The sequence below is a fragment of the Nomascus leucogenys genome, chromosome 5, assembly GCF_006542625.1.
Source record: "Nomascus leucogenys isolate Asia chromosome 5, Asia_NLE_v1, whole genome shotgun sequence".
Lineage (NCBI taxonomy): Eukaryota > Metazoa > Chordata > Mammalia > Primates > Hylobatidae > Nomascus > Nomascus leucogenys.
Genome location: NC_044385.1, coordinates 8,136,196 through 8,152,549, shown reverse-complemented (window position 1 = coordinate 8,152,549; position 16,354 = coordinate 8,136,196). Strand labels below are relative to the sequence as shown.

Genomic DNA, 16,354 nt, shown 5'->3' with positions numbered 1-16,354 from the left:
TCCCAAAGTGCTGGGATTACAGGCGTGAGCCACCGAGCCCGGCTAGATTGGCCCTAATTCTTTAGTGCTTTAGGGCTCATCTAAAGCTCATCTACTGCTCGATGACCACATATGGCTAATGACTACTGCTTTGGACCCTGCAACCTTAGCCTTAGATTTTTCAAAGCTTCTCGAGCAACACTTAGAACCTGCAATGGCTGATCCAAACTACGTTATTGAGTTTTAAAACAGTATTATGTGTTTTGATGGACTTGAAAGTTCTATGTAAATATATACAAGAGCACCATCGGTTTTCACATGCAGGCACAAAATTTCTTATTTAACAATACAATGTGGAAACAAATTTACAAAACTGTTTTTAGTCATTCAGTTTAATAGAGATTTCGCAGAACTAACTCTTTGCTCTTGACAGAGCTTGCCACCACTAAAATGAAGAATTTACGTTCGAACAGGACAGAGCATGGTGGCTCACACCTGTAATCCCGGCACTTTGGGAGGCTGAGGCGGGCAGATCACTTGAGCTCAGGAGTTTGAGGCCAGCCTGGCAATGTAATAAAACCCTGTCTATACCAAAAACGCAAAAAATTAGTCAGGCATTGTGGTGCATAACTGTGGTCCTAGCTACTCAAAGGCAGAGGTTGCAGTGAGCTGAGATTGCACCACTGCACTCCAGCCTGGGTCACAGAGTTAGACTCCCACCTCAAATAAAATAAATAAAATAAAAAGAAAAATTTACACAGCAGAAAGGACCATGGGAAGGGAAGGAGAAAAGCTAATTGTTGTATTGTTACTGGAAAGGGTATTGTTACCGAAAAGCTGATTGTTGTATTGTTACCGGATCCAGCCCCCAAAAGTGGGTTCTCACGCAAGAATTTGGTGCTAGTCCATGGAGTAAAGTGAAAGCAAGTTTGTAAAGAAAGTAAAGGAATAAAGAAAGGCTACCCCATAGGCAAAGCACTACTGAGGCCTGCAGGTTGTGCATTTTTATGGTTATTTCCTGATTATATGCTAAACAAGAGGGGGAATTATTCATGTCTTCCCTTTGTAGAACATATAGGGCAAGTTCCTGATGTTGGCCATGGCGCTGGTGGGAGTGTAGCAGTGAGGATGCCCAGAGGTCACTCTCGTCGCCATCTTGGGTTTGGTGGGTTTTGGCCGGCTTCTTCACTGCAGCTTGTTTTAGCAGCAAGGTCTTTATGACCTGTGTCTTGTGCTGTCCTATCTCATCCTGTGACTTAGAATGCCTAACTGGCTGGGAATGCAGCCTGGTAGGTCTCAGTCTTATTTTACCCAGCCCCTACTCAAGATGGAGTTGCCGTGATTCAAATGCCTCTGACGGTATAAATATGTATAGAAGAGAGGCAAGCATATTCCGGTGAGCATTCTGGGCTTAGTAATCTTTTTTTTCTGCCTTAACTAGTAAAATAAAGGCTCCCCACAAAAAGTTGGCCAAATACATGGATTTTTCAGTAAGCTAAGAATAACACCAATAACAACTGACCTACACATTTTTCCTAATAGACATTAGTTTGTCCATGCATATTTTAATGCATGATGAAGACACTCTTCATATTGATTTAAATCATACTGCTCCCTAAAATCTTCTGGTTTTTGGAGACGGAGTTTCGCTCTTTCACCCAGGCTGGAGTGAAGTGGCACAATCTCGGCTCACTGCAACCTCAGAGAGAGAGAGAGAAAGAGTATATATACATACATACACACACACACACACACACACACACACTTTGAATTCTAAGCATCAGCACTTTCTCTTAGAATGTAAGAGCCAATATAGTTATCACCATATGGAAAAAGGCCAGAAAAAGGTGAAGTAGAAAATATAAATGTTTCAGTTAGGGGCAATGGCTTGCTTGCTCACTGTAAAACAAATGCCTTCATCCTTTGCACTTATGCACAGGAATTAGGGGAAACTTGTTCTGATCAGAAAGGGAGTTTTAAACTCACATCTCTCACTGCAGATCTTTCCAGGGAACTGCCCTCAGGTGATGTAGACTTCACTAGGAAATGGCTGGTCATTGGGTTTTTGTGCAACGCAAAGCAGTACCTTCAAAGAGGAGCTTTGCATCAGCTTCATTTTCCTCAGAAGAGCAGGAAAAGGCTAGTGGGAAACTGGATTTCACACACCTTTATTGGAGCTTCAGTTGTATAAAGGTGATCACTATGGAAGGGAAATTTTTTTTTTTTTTTTTGAGACAGAGTCTCATTCTGTCGTCTAGGCTGGAGTGCAATGGCATGATCTCGGCTCACTGCAACCTCCACCTCCTGGGTTCAAGCAATTCTCCTGCCTCAGCCTCCCAAGTAGCTGGGATTACAGGTGCCCACCACCACTCCAGGCTGATTTTTGTACTTTTAGCAGAGACAGGGGTTCGCCATGGCTGGTCTCGAACTCCTGACCTCAAGCGATCCGCCCGCCTCAGCCTCCCAAAGTGTTGGTTTTACAGGCGTGAGACACCCATGCCTGGCCAGACAATTTTACCATCCATAACATAGCTAGTGTTTCTCGTAGTAGTATAGAAACATCTGTCCGCCATGCTGGCTGGCTCATGCCTATAATCCCAGCACTTTGGGAGGCTGTGGCGGGCAGATGTTAAGAGTTTGAGACCAGCCTGGCCAACATGGCAAAACCCGGTCTCTACTAAAAACAGAAAAATTAGCTGGATGTGGAGGTGTGTGCCTGTAATCCCAGCTACTCATGAGGCTGAGGCAGGAGAACCGCTTAAACCCGGGAGGCAGAGGTTGCAGGGAGCCAGTATCATGCCACTGCACTCCAGCCTGGGAGACAGAGCCAGACTCTGTCTCAAAAAAAAAAAAAAAAAAAAAAAAAAAAAAAAAAAATCTGTCATGAGAGTCTAAGGGAAAGGTGACCGTATTACTGCTTACTGGGATTAATTTATGACAACACTTTAAATCTTTCACTCAGAGATTAGGAGGGGAGGATAAGAAACTAATTTGGAAGTCGCCTCTCCCTGCTCAGACAACACACGAAAGGTTGCTGCAACTCTTTAGTGCTTTAGTGCTCATCTAGTCTTTCAGACACTTCCTAGCCAAGGAAATATCTTCTAGCCATTTCTTCCTCTGCTCCACTAAAGCTCCTAGGACTTCATTTATGGCAGATAAGAAAAATACTAAATCTAAGATTTTTAAATGACAATAAAAATAAAAAGAGCAGGGCCAGGCGCGGTGACTCACGCCTGTAATCCTAGCACTTCGGGAGGCCGAGGCGGGCGGATCACGAGGTCAGGAGATCGAGACCATCCTGGCTAACACGGTGAAACCCTGTCTCTACTAAAAATACAAAAAATTAGCCGGGCGTGGTGGCGGGCGCCTGTAGTCCCAGCTACTCGGAGAGGCTGAGGCAGGAGAACGGTGTGAACCCGGGAGGCGGAGCTTGCAGTGAGCCGAGATCGCGCCACTGCACTCCAGCCTCGGGGACAGAGAAAGACTCCGTCTCAAAAAAAATAAAATAAAATAAAAAATAAAAAGAGCAATTGAGCATTTGGGTTGTCTTTTTTACAATTTAAAATTTCCTGTCTTTAGACATCCTAGAGTTGTTGATTCCAGGATTCCTGGGGAGAAAGGCTCAGGGTCTGCTAACTTGCCTTCATCAAGGCGATAGTTTTATGGGCCTCAGGCAACAATGGCTTAAAGAGCGTCCAACTAATCAATCTCAGCTGTAGGGATGGAAGTGGGTGGGTGGGTACAGCTCAAGCCCTTGGTACAAAGCAGCCTGCTAGTCTCTAAGATATGTTATCTTAACTCCCACAAAGTGCCAACTCCCTTCAATATTTAAAGAACCTGAGGCCAAGCACAATGGCTCACACCTGTAATCTCAGCACTTTGGGAGGCCAAGGCAGGTGGATCACCTGAGGTCAGGAGTTCGAGACCAGCCTAGCCAAAATGACGAAACACCATCTCTACTAAAAATAAATACAAAAACTAGCCAGGTGTGATGGAGGAGGTGCCTATAATCCCAGCTATTCAGGAGGCTGAGGCAGGAGAATCACTTGAACCCAGGGGGCAGAGCTTGCAGTGAGCCAAGATCATGCCACTTCACTCCAGCCTCAGTGACAGAGTGAAACTCTGTCTCCAAAACAAAACAAAACAAAACACAACAAAACAACTTGAAAGAGGGCTTAGAGGCCGGGCATGGTGGCTCACGCCTGGGTGGCTCCCAGCACTTTGGGAGGCTGAGGTGGGAGGATCACGAGGTCAGGAGTTCGAGACCAGTGTGGCCAATATAGTGAAACCCCGTCTCTACTAAAAATACAAAAAAAATTAGCCAGGCGTGGTGGTGTGTGCCTGTAATCCCAGCTACACCGGAGGCTGAGGCAGGAGAATTGCGTGAACCCAGGAGGCAGAGGATGCAGTGAGCCAAGATGGCGCCACTGCACTCCAGTGTGGGTGACAGAACGAGACTGTCTCAAAAAAAAAAAAAAAAATAGAAAGAGGGCTTCGAAAGCATTGCTTGAAGCCTGACCTATTTGTTTTACTCCTGATTTTGTTCATGATTCATTGAGAATATTTGAATTCTAAGCACTTTGCCAGCAGGTGATGGTGGTGATAAAACACACTTGCTTCCTGCCCTCAGGGAATTTGCATTGTAATGGGTAAGAGCCAAGACAGACAATTAACAAGTCAATAATCAAACATATGATTACAATTGTGATCAAGAATTTGAAGGTTAAGACAGATGCTCTAAGACAGGGAAATAACCTACCTTAAAGGAGGCCTCTTGGAGAAGCTGATATTCATGATAAAAATGAAGGTGAGAGGCTGGGCGCAGTGGCTCACGCCTGGGTGGCTCCCAGCACTTTGGGAGGCCTAGGGAGGCGGATCACGAGGTCAGGAGGAGGTCAGGAGTTTGAGACCAGGCTGACCAACATGGTGAAATCCCATCTCTACTAAAAATACAAAAATTAGCCGGGCGTGGTGGCGCGTGCCTGTAATCCCAGCTACTCGGGAGGCTGGGGCAGGAGAATCGCTTGAATCCAGGAGGCAGAGGTTGCAGTGAGCCAAGATCACGCCACTGCATTCCAGCCTGGGCGATAGGGTGAGACTCCATCTCAAAAAAAATAAATAAATAAAATAAAATTAAAAAAAGAAAATTAAAAAAGGAGGTGAGAAGGATTAAGACAAGCAAAATAGATAAGAAAAATATTTGGGCACAGAAAAAAGTGAGAATCAAAGCCGGGCACAGTGGCAGAAATGGTATGTCTTCACTTAGAAAGGGTATATATGTCTAGAAATTCAATACCAGAATTCTCTAGCTTGATAGGAATTTCTCTGTGACATAAGAATAAAATAAATATTTTTATGTCTTCTTTTGTTTCTCGGTTGCCAATTATCCATAAACGTTTTGGCTAATACGTGTTGAATGCCAAAGTATGCCTATATAATGAAGAGGGAATTTTTCAGAGGAAGCTAATGAGTTTTCCAGAGGTTAGGAGACAATGGCTTTTATGTTTCATTTGTAGCAGGGAGAAACTTAAGTGACCTAGAATTTCTTACCTTTACATTTTTTCCAGTGTAGAAACAAACTTGTAGTGCATTCCGTATTGCTTGGGGAGAGGAATATTTCACTTTTTCTGTTTTATAAACACTTTAAGTTCTGCATTGGTGATAAAATGAATAATGGTGGTAAAAATGGAAAGCTGTATAACTGTTTGTGATACACATAATCATCACTGCAAAATGAGCTCTGGGAATTCCATTCTAGTGACCAGGAAATCTCTGGTATGGGCAAGGACTTTTTATAATGTTACCAAGTATGTTGGGAATTGAAATATTTATATAGATTGTGTAGTTTTTAGAACTTAGAGTTTCTTAGAGAAGAGTTAATTCTCTATATAAGATATTTGGTGAAGGGCGACAGGCTAGTCAGACGACACCGGTGGCAGCCAAGAGATCTTTATTGGAGAGGTCAGGTTGCACGGGGGAGAGAGAGAAAAGAGAGAGAGAGAGCTGCTGGTGTGCTGGGTTTTATATCCCTTGGGCCTACGTGGGGCGGGCCCAAGGGAAGGCGGGAGATGCTTCTTTCTGATTGGCCCTCCTTTGGCGGGTTCAGTTAGTGCCCGGTCAAGGAGGGGAGAAGAACCCGGAACCGGCGCCATTAAGGTACCCCTGTTGCCTAACATTTGGTACTGTAGATAGACTATTTAAAATCTGATTTGTTCTGTTAGGTTCTCCCTTTAAGTTCCTGATTTAATTCAGTTAACTGAGAAATGTAATTTTAATTTCTTCTTTATTTCACTCCTTCAGTAACCATTTATTGACTGTCAGCTGTGAGAGTCTTCATGCTAAAGTAAGTGTCTGCACCACTTAGTAACTGACACTAGGGCAAAAAAGTGTCATTCACCTGCTAGAGAAAAGGACGAGTTGGATAATTAAGATGTAAACTAATTGTTCTGTTAGAGATTCTAAAGCATTCCACCAAGGTTAAGCAGAAATGAAAACTAACAAAACAGAGCAAAACACCAAGTATCAGAAACATTTCAGTATATCTTATAGTCAATTAAGAGGGTAAGTGAGGAGGAAGAGAGCTGGAAGAAGAGAGAAAAGGAAATGAAATGGAATTCTGACAGACAGGTAATTGTGAAGGAGAGGAAGGTTCATTTAGTACTTTTTTTTATTTTTATTTTTTTGAGGCAGAGCCTCACTCTGTTGCCCAGGTTAGAGTACAGTGGTGTGATCTCCGCTCACTGCAAGCTCTGCTTCCCAGGTTCAAGCGATTCTCCTGCCTCAGCCTCCCAAGCAGCTGGGACTACAGGCGCCTGCCACCACGCGAGGCTAATTTTTTGTATTTTTAGTAGAGACGGGGTTTCACCTTGTTAGCCAGGATGGTTTTGATCTCCTGACCTTGTGATTCGCCCGTCTCGGCCTCCCAAAGTGCTGGGATTACAGGCGTGAGCCACCGTGCCCGGCCACGCATCTATTCTTGTAACCCACTTTCTTCTTCAACATTTGAGCATGAAAAGTTTCAAACAGGCCAGGTGTAGTAGGTTATGCCTATAATCCTAGCAATTTGGGAGGCAAAGGGAGGAGGATCTCCTGAGCCCAGGAGTTTAAGCCCAGCCTGGGCAACAAAGGGAAACCTCATCTCCACAAAACAAATTGAAAAATTAGCTGGGTATGGTGGTAAATGCCTGTAGTCCTGGCTATTCAGGAGGCTGAGGTGGGAGGATCACTGGAGCCCAGGAGCTCTAGGCTGCAGTGAGCTGTGATCATATTACAGCAGTCTGTGACAGAATGAGACCGTCTCAAAAAAAAAAAAAAAAGAAAGAGAAGTTTCAAACATACAGTAAAGTTGAAGGAAGTTCCCAGTGAACACCCATATATCTACCATGTAAATTATATAATTAACATTTTATTATATTCGTTTTATCACATATCTGTCCATGCATCTGTTAAAGTATCTTATTTTTTGATGCATTTTAGAATAAGTTGCCAAAATCAGTACACTTAAGCCAACTACATCAGCACACATATTCTCAGCTAGAGTTCAATATTTGTTTAGAGTTTTCTAACCTACTTTTACTAATTTAATTTTTAAAGCCCATATCCAATTTCCTTTGTGGGAAAATGGGTAGTACTTTATTTTATTTTATAAAAATAGTTTTTGTGACCATTTTGGAATGCTAACAATGAAGACTTTTATTGACAATTACACTAGAATTACTCTAGATACACGAATATAGAGGCTGGTCACATTTGCTGTTTCTCGTCTGTATCTTGCTACCAGGATGTGGCCAGGCGTGAGGTAAAATCTCTAATTATCTGTTAAATCTAGTTTTGCAACCACAGATATGATATTCTTACCTGATCAAATGGAATTAAGGTTAGGCCATGTTTCAGGCATCTTTAGGAATACTAAATAGCTATTAAATAACAAGAACCCTTTGGCAAAGCTTTGTAGTTTGCCTTTATGATATCCTTACCGGTCCCCCAAGAGTAAACTATGCAGTGTTTTTTGTTATAAAAAAAATTGTGGTCTAAATTTGCAGGTTCCAATGTTGTTTCTGCTGCTATGTGACCTTGGACAAATCTCTTAGCCTCTCTGAGCCTGAGTTCATGCTTTAATTATCCTTGAGTTAAGAGCACCTATGTGTATTTGATACCCACACTTGTGAATTTCAAATGAACCTTTGCATGCAATAGAGATTTGTCAGCTGTGACCTGCTGCACAACTGTCACTGTGAAAAAAATCATCAATTCTTTTCCTCCCTCCTTCTTTCCCTTCTTTTGTCTTCTGAACTTCTAGAATATAGCACAGAAGAAAACAATAAGGAAATCAGTAGTTCAGAATCAAAGACGTTCTGCTAAAGAAAGAGCAAAAATCAAGATTCAAAGTACCTCGGCACTCAAAGAAGCAGAAAATTCTAATAGCTGCAGGCAAATTGTGCCCTCTGAGGAGCCTAGATTCTAGAAAAAAGGAGAGCAGTCTTGTGAAAGAGGTGAAACAAAGGCTTTTCATGTACTTCGGAATTGCTTGGAGACTGGGATATAACCCTGGCAAAGTTATTAAAGTTGATTTCTCTAAAGCATTTACTCGAAAGGGCCACCTAAGGGTAACTGGCTAACTGCCCTTAAATTACATTTATTTTTAAAAACATAGTTTGAAAAAGGATAGTAACCAAAGACTTACAAGACCCACCTTTTTTTAAAAAAAAATTTAAAAGCCTGGTTCATAATATGCAAAGGAAGACTACACATTTGCTTGTTACATTTAAGTTGCACAGTATAATATATAGCCTTTCTTCCTCCTCTGGGTTACTTTGAAAATATTAATAAGTTGGATGTCTACTGCATATTTTCAAAGTGGTTATCAATGACTTTTACTTAAATACTTGTAAAACTTATTAATGCCACTTTAATCACAGTTTACTGCTTAAAGCTTTAGATATCCATATTTTTTTAAAAACAATTCTTAAAAAATAGGTAACTAAATTTAATAAATAATGAAAATAATGACAAAATATTCAATGAGGAAAAATGTTTATCCCCATATTGTGGCCAGAATGTTAAGAAACTTTTACAGGACGAAGTCTGCCTGGAAGGGTTTGCTTGGGAAAGTGGTAGTTTATAGCATAGCATCTGATTTTGTGTGTTTGTGCCAAGGGTGTTTCCTTTCTGTCTTTTTCCTTTTTATAGGCAGCCACAATAGTGACATGTTTAATATTGATGAGTTTGACCTCCTGGGAGTTATCGTATATGCACCCTTTTTGAATACAAATGTTGTTTAATTTATATGGTAAACACATAGAATTTGAAGATTAGCATTTTAATCAACTCTAATCTCTACTTCTCCTACCTCTCCTTCTGTCAACAACAACAAAAAAAATCATAAAACAATTTTATAAATGACAGCTAATGTCCTCTCCTGGAGAAGCAGGGTGTGTGTGTGAAACATAAAAGCAGCACCATGTGTAGTAACCTCTCCTAAACCATATGCTCAAGCACATTAGCAGTGTTCAATGAGATGATCAATTATTCAAGAAATAGAACAATCCATTCATTCAACAAATATTTATTGAACAGCCATGCAGAGGCAGACGGGGGTTGTGTATGTGGCCGTGACCCGATGGCACCTCTAAACTGGAATTGGGCTTCAGTTTTTCCCCATGTAAAAATTTCTTCTTTTTTGTTTAACTTTTCTCTTGGTAGGTCCAGCAGCTTTGAAGATCAGAGTGCATCTTCCAGCTGACGATCTCTCCGGTCGGGGACAATGCATTCGATTCGCACGCTGGAGATTAAAGTCCCCGAGATAGAGGAAACGTTTTTCGCGCCCAGGTTCAGCGAAGAGCCGCGCGGGGGCCGAGGGGGCGGCGGCGGCGGGCGGGGAGCCAGGCCCGAGCTGCGTTCTGCGCAGCCATTGGCGGGCGCCGCGCTCTGCACTGAGCATGTTCGCGCCCCGCCGGCCCCGAGCCGCAGCCGCAGCCGCAGCGAAGGCAGCCACGGGAGCCGCCGCGCATTATGCAAAGCGGCGGCAGATGCGAGCGGGGCCAGCCGGGCGCGCGTCGGCCTCCCCTCCCAGCGGCTCGCCCCGCCGCCGCCTGACTCTCCCGGGAGACTCCCTCGGCCAGGGCCCGGGGCCGAGGAGGGCCGGGATGGCCTGAGTGCCCGCGGCGCGGCGGCGCAGCAGCGGGATTGCACCATGGGGAACCAGGATGGGAAGCTGAAGAGGAGCGCAGGTGATGCCTTGCACGAAGGCGGCGGCGGCGGCGGTGGCGCCGAGGATGCGCTGGGGCCCAGGGATGTGGAAGCCACAAAGAAGGGGAGCGGGGGCAAGAAGGCGCTAGGCAAGCACGGCAAGGGGGGAGGGGGCGGCGGGGAGTCGGGCAAGAAGAAGAGCAAGTCGGACTCCAGAGCCTCGGTGTTTTCCAACCTGCGGATCAGGAAGAATCTGTCCAAGGGGAAAGGCGCCGGCGGCTCCCGTGAAGATGTGCTGGATTCCCAGGCCCTGCAGACCGGGGAGCTGGACAGCGCTCACTCCCTGCTCACCAAGACTCCGGACCTCAGCCTCTCGGCGGACGAGACCGGCCTGTCGGATACCGAGTGTGCGGACCCTTTTGAGGTGACCCGACCAGGGGGTCCTGGGCCTGCCGAGGCTAGGGTCGGGGGCCGGCCGATCGCCGAGGATGTGGAAACTGCAGCAGGGGCGCAGGACGGACAAAGGACCAGCTCGGGCTCGGACACGGATATCTATAGCTTCCACTCGGCTACGGAGCAAGAGGATTTGCTTTCCGACATCCAGCAGGCGATCCGCCTGCAGCAGCAGCAGCAGCTCCAGCTCCAGCTTCAGCAACAGCAGCAGCAGCAGCAGCTCCAGGGCGCCGAGGAGCCTGCAGCGCCCCCCACCGCCATCTCCCCTCAGCCCGGGGCCTTCCTGGGCCTGGACCGGTTCCTGCTGGGGCCGAGCGGCGGGGCTGGGGAGGCCCCGGGCAGTCCGGACACTGAGCAGGCGCTGTCCGCGCTCTCGGACCTGCCCGAGAGCCTGGCCGCCGAGCCCCGGGAGCCCCAGCAACCGCCGTCCCCCGGCGGCCTCCCGGTCTCCGAGGCGCCCAGCCTCCCGGCAGCCCAACCCGCGGCCAAAGACTCGCCCTCCTCCACGGCTTTCCCATTTCCCGAGGCCGGGCCGGGGGAGGAAGCGGCCGGAGCCCCCGTGCGAGGGGCTGGGGACACGGATGAGGAGGGTGAGGAGGATGCTTTTGAGGATGCGCCCCGGGGCTCTCCGGGGGAGGAGTGGGCCCCGGAGGTGGGAGAGGACGCCCCGCAGAGGCTGGGGGAAGAGCTGGAGGAGGAGGCGCAAGGACTTGACGCCCCCGCGGCCACTTCCCTGCCAGGCAGCCCCGCGCCCAGCCAACGCTGTTTCAAGCCCTACCCGCTCATCACCCCCTGCTACATCAAGACCACCACCCGGCAGCTCAGCTCGCCCAATCACTCCCCGTCTCAGTCCCCTAATCAAAGCCCCAGGATCAAGAGGCGGCCGGAGCCCTCCCTGAGCCGAGGGTCCAGAACTGCCCTGGCCTCCGTAGCCGTCCCAGCCAAGAAGCACCGGGCCGACGGCGGCCTTGCGGCCGGCCTGAGCCGCTCGGCTGACTGGACGGAGGAGCTAGGCGCCCGCACGCCCCGGGCGGGAGGCTCCGCGCACCTGCTGGAGCGCGGGGTGGCCAGTGACAGCGGCGGTGGGGTGTCCCCAGCACTGGCCACCAAGGCGTCTGGGGCGCCCGCGGCTGCAGATGGCTTCCAGAACGTGTTCACAGGTGAGCGCGCCCTGCTGCTGTCCTCCGGGTCGCAAGTCGCCTGTCAATCAGGGCCTTCCCCTGCCACCCGCCCTCCCTGGGCTCTGGAAGGCGGTGACCTGGTAGTGGCACGTCTCTTCTCTGTAGGGAATCCTTTTCCGTCCAGCGAGCTCACCCCCCACAGTGAAATGACTTGGACATACTTGTTGGTTTTCTATGTTCTTACAAGATCTTAAAGGGAACAACTTAGTTGTGTCTGTCCTAAGTCATCTCAAAAAAAGGTTGCTCTGCCCATTTCACCAAAATATCTGCTATTCACAATGTTCAGGGTCACGGCAGGGAGATAAACTCCTTTTTCGTCTTGTTAGCTAAACCATCATTCTTCTCTTTCATTTTTCATCACCACAGCATTAAAAAGAAAAAAAAAATTGTTCATGGTTCTTTCGCAAGAGTCGGTTTTGGAGGCACAAATCATTTATTCCGGTACGATCCAAAGGCAGTCTCTGACCGCTCTAATATCTGTGTGTATTTGTCCACGTTTGGTATGTATGTGATATGTAGTTTCTATCTTGCAGCAATCTGGGTTCTGCTGCTTAGTGAAGTTAAGCGGTCACTCACTCCTGTTTGCTGCTGCAAGAAAATCCGATACATGCTATTAGAAAATTAATAAGTAAATAGAATAGTAGGGATAATTTTCATTCAGTTTCATAGCCTAGCCCAGAACAGCCTGCAGTTTGGAGACAGTGAAGGTGGAAAGGTCAAAAGCACGTCTAGTCCAACTGGTACCTCCCCTCCTAGCATATGTTATAGACTCACACCCCGGGCAGCATAAAGCACAGCCAGAGTCTGTTTGCTGTGGTCAGTGTCAAGCAGTCCAATGACTTTATCCTAGCTTACAGGCTTACAGAGCCCAAGGCCTTACCTTAAGAGCCCAACATGTTTACCTAACCTCTATTCTTAATAATTAAATGAAATAGAGTGTTAGAATTTAATGAATGGAAAAATATGAAAAGTTACATGACTACTGATAGGTTTATAATAAATATTTGAAGGATTAAACATTTCAAATGCAATCTGAAAATTTTAAAATCTTCTGTTATTTTAATAAATACATTATCTGTAAAACATTGCTTAGATGAGATTTCTCAGCACAGACAGCGACTTCTTAGTTGATTAAATGCCGGTAATATTGGGGTAGCTACTTTTATTGACCACATTTTAATTTTCATCTGTGGGTCACCTTTTATTTTGCCTTTATAGGGTCTTACCCTTAAAAGTAGCTTCTTCCGTTCATTTCACATACTCTTATTTTTCTTCTTTTCCACCCTTTTCCACCTCCTCTTTATTGTGTAGATTGTTAAAAAGGATGTTTGTAGTTTTATACCCACTAGATAAATTGTAAAAAAACAAAAACAAAATGCAAAACAAATAAAAAAGAAAGATCACTTTTGATAGAAGACGATTGGAAAGTTTTTGCATTAATTTTTGTGAATTTAATGTTGGTAAGGAATCACATATTTTCTCTTTATCTAAGTGACATTCACGTATATAGTTTTCGAAAAGTGAAAATAATTCACCATAATGATTATCAATCAATATTAATGATAGCTATTCCTAGTAGCATAAGACTTTGGAAATTTATTTCATTCATTTAGCAAATATATATATATATATGTATATACATTTGTATGCATATATATGCGCGCGCGCGCGCACACACACACACACACACAATGAGCGGCCACATTGCGCTAGGCAGTATTCTAAATGGTAGCACAGTTTGCTAGGCAGTATTCTAGATGTAGGTGATACATAGACCATTAAATCATGATTTTGCCTTTCTAAGGCTCACTGACTAGTGATAAATAAGTGCAGTGCATAGAAATATCTGTGCAGATATAGACATGCAAATCACTGCTGGGAACATCACGGATGCAGTGGCTTATCTGCTTGGTGGCAAGGGGTGAGGGAAGAGGACATGAGAGAGGAGGATTGAACAGAGTCCTGGAAGATCACAAGACCCTAAATAGGTTGAATGTTTGTTTTCCTTTAAAAAAACAAGTGTCTTCTTGGAACTTGCATTTTATTTTAATTTGCTAAGTATCCCCAAATTTGAAATTTGGGACTCTTAAAAGAGTCCTGTATAGGAACCACCTGGGTTTTGTTGACCTCTCCAGGTGATTTGTTTTTTAAATTGTGCAGAGTAAAATTGCAGGGCTAGTCATTTTTATAAGGACATCACCTATTTTGTATTTGATGGTTGGATACAGCTGGTTGGTAATCAGCAAAGATATTTTTGTGTAGCAGCTTCCATATGTTTATCTCATTCACTCAGCATTGTTCAGGAAAAGAGATCAGTAGGTTTTACCTAACTTTGTAACAGGTGGGGAAATGTAGATAGAGAAAGAGGTGAAATAACTTTCTCAAGGTCACACTGTGATTCATTCAGAGGCAGATCCAGAAATAGAAACTGAGTCAATGATTCAAGTCTAATGTCCTTATTATTTCTGTTTGGATATTCAGTGTTTTAAGGCCATATAGAGAGTAAAAACTGTTTATAAAAAATGTGATCAGATCTAGGGCCTTTCTTTAATTAGATTTTCCAGTTCCTGTTTTTAATAAGATGTATTCCTTTAATGGTTGAACATCTGGCCTTCCTTGAGCTGGATGAAGGGTGATTGTTGGCCAGAGTGAACCAGATTTTCTCTAAGCAGCTCTCATGGAAACTGTTCTTATGGTGGTAGAATGAATCCACGTTGACACAGGCCCTTGTGTCTCAGCTGTCAACTCTTCATATCATCTGCCACTACGTTTGCTTCTTTATTCCCCTCTGCTATTTTTTTATGGGTGTCTTGGAAATTACCAGAGGCTTGGGGAACACTAGCATTGTCCTTAGGGAAATCTCTTTTTGGCCTTAATTTTGCATGTATTTGGATCAATTAATTGCCAGCTGCCTTTGAAGCAGGTGATCATTATATCTATAAGCTTCCATAAGCATCTTTTATTTTTAAACCATAGAATGAGGGTTGTCAGCACTGCAGGAAGGAACAGATGTTTTTTGCTTTTTACTGCCTTCTACATGTAGGGAGAAAATACAAGTGAAAAGGGATTTCTGTGGCACATGTTTGTGTCTCTTTGGTAGATCTAAAAACATTTAGCAATGAGGGAGACCAAACTTTATCTTGTTTTAGCTATTAAGAAACTGATGATGCCTTAGGCCATTGCATTTAAGTATTTCATAATTAATGTGTTTGAAATACATCTTTTTCAGTGTTTATTAGAAAAAAATGGTGTCTGAAATTCGGGAGGTTCCTTTACCTATTAAGTATAACAGAAGCTTGGTACTGGAGTTTTGCAGTTAATTAAAGTTTAGATATCTAACGTGTTAAATTTGTGACGCTAAATCGCTTTTGATAGGAATCTTCAAGTCAATTATGTGCTTATCTTTTTATTTAAACACATGGAATAAAAGTTTAATCTGTTTTAAAGGGCTTAATGTCATCTTCAGGCACATCATTCTTACATCTTATAAAAACATTAGTGATGTCCTCAACAGCTATTGAAGTGTGTGGGCTGTTGGCTTCAGTCTGCAGTTTGAGTTTTTGTGTCTGTGTAGTTTCTTGATTGTTTTCTTGCTGCCAGCTATTTATCGTTATAGCTGCCTTTTTTTTTTTTTTTGAGACAGAGTCTCGCTCTGTCGCCCAGGCTGGAGTGCAGTGGCACGATCTCTGCTCCCTGCAAGCTCCGCCTCCCGAGTTCATGCCATTCTCCTGCCTCAGCCTCCCAAGTAGCTGGGACTACAGGCGCCCACCACCCCGCCGGGCTAATTTTTTTTTTTTTTGTATTTTTAGTAGAGACAGGGTTTCACTGTATTAGCCAGGATGGTCTTGATCTCCTGACCTCGTGATCCGCCCGCCTTGGCGCAAAGTACTGGTATTACAGGCGTGAGCCACCGCGCCTGGCTATAGCTGCCTTTAGTCTCTCTGCTCCTGTCCCTCAATTTTTTTGTAATTTAACTTTTCTGATCAATTTGCAATTGGCTTGCAATTCCTGTAATTATGATATTGGTTATACTTATTGTACTTCTAAGTGCTAGACTAAGTGCCAGACTCTGTTGGTGCATTGCATAACTATCTGTAATCCTTACAACAGTCTTGAAGTGTAGCTGTTTATCCTCATTTTTCAAATGAAAAAACCCAGGCTCAGACAGTAAAGTAACTTCTTGTCTAAGGGCATTAAGCTAGTAAGTGGCCCATCCAGGATATGTCCTTAGAAAACCAAATCTGTTGTTAATATGTATAAGATGAAACCAAGTAATCAGTGAGCTTTTGGAGGACTAGCTAATTAATAAAGTGCCTAGGCTCTAGAACTTGGATTGTGCAACTCTGATTTTGGCCTTTCTAAATGTTATCTTGATTTTTTTTTTTTTTTTTTTTTTCTGAGACAGAGTTTCACTCTTGTCGCCAAGGCTGGAGTGAAGTGGCACGATCTTGGCTCACTGCAGCCTCCACCCACTGGGTTCAAGCGATTCTCCTGCCTCAGCTTCCCGAGTAGCTGGGATTATAGGCACCCATGACCATACCCAGCTAATTTTT

General features: G+C 44.6%; 1 protein-coding gene across 1 annotated transcript in view; it reads left to right on the top strand.

Moving 5' to 3' along the window:
* The first annotated feature begins 9,572 nt into the window (after positions 1 to 9,572).
* Positions 9,573 to 16,354, top strand: part of FMN2 (formin 2) — a 395,593-nt gene continuing 388,811 nt past the window's right edge. The window contains 1 exon segment of the mRNA XM_030812620.1: positions 9,573 to 11,780. Within this exon segment, the coding sequence (XP_030668480.1) occupies positions 9,743 to 11,780 (2,038 nt within the window). The 5' untranslated portion in view covers positions 9,573 to 9,742.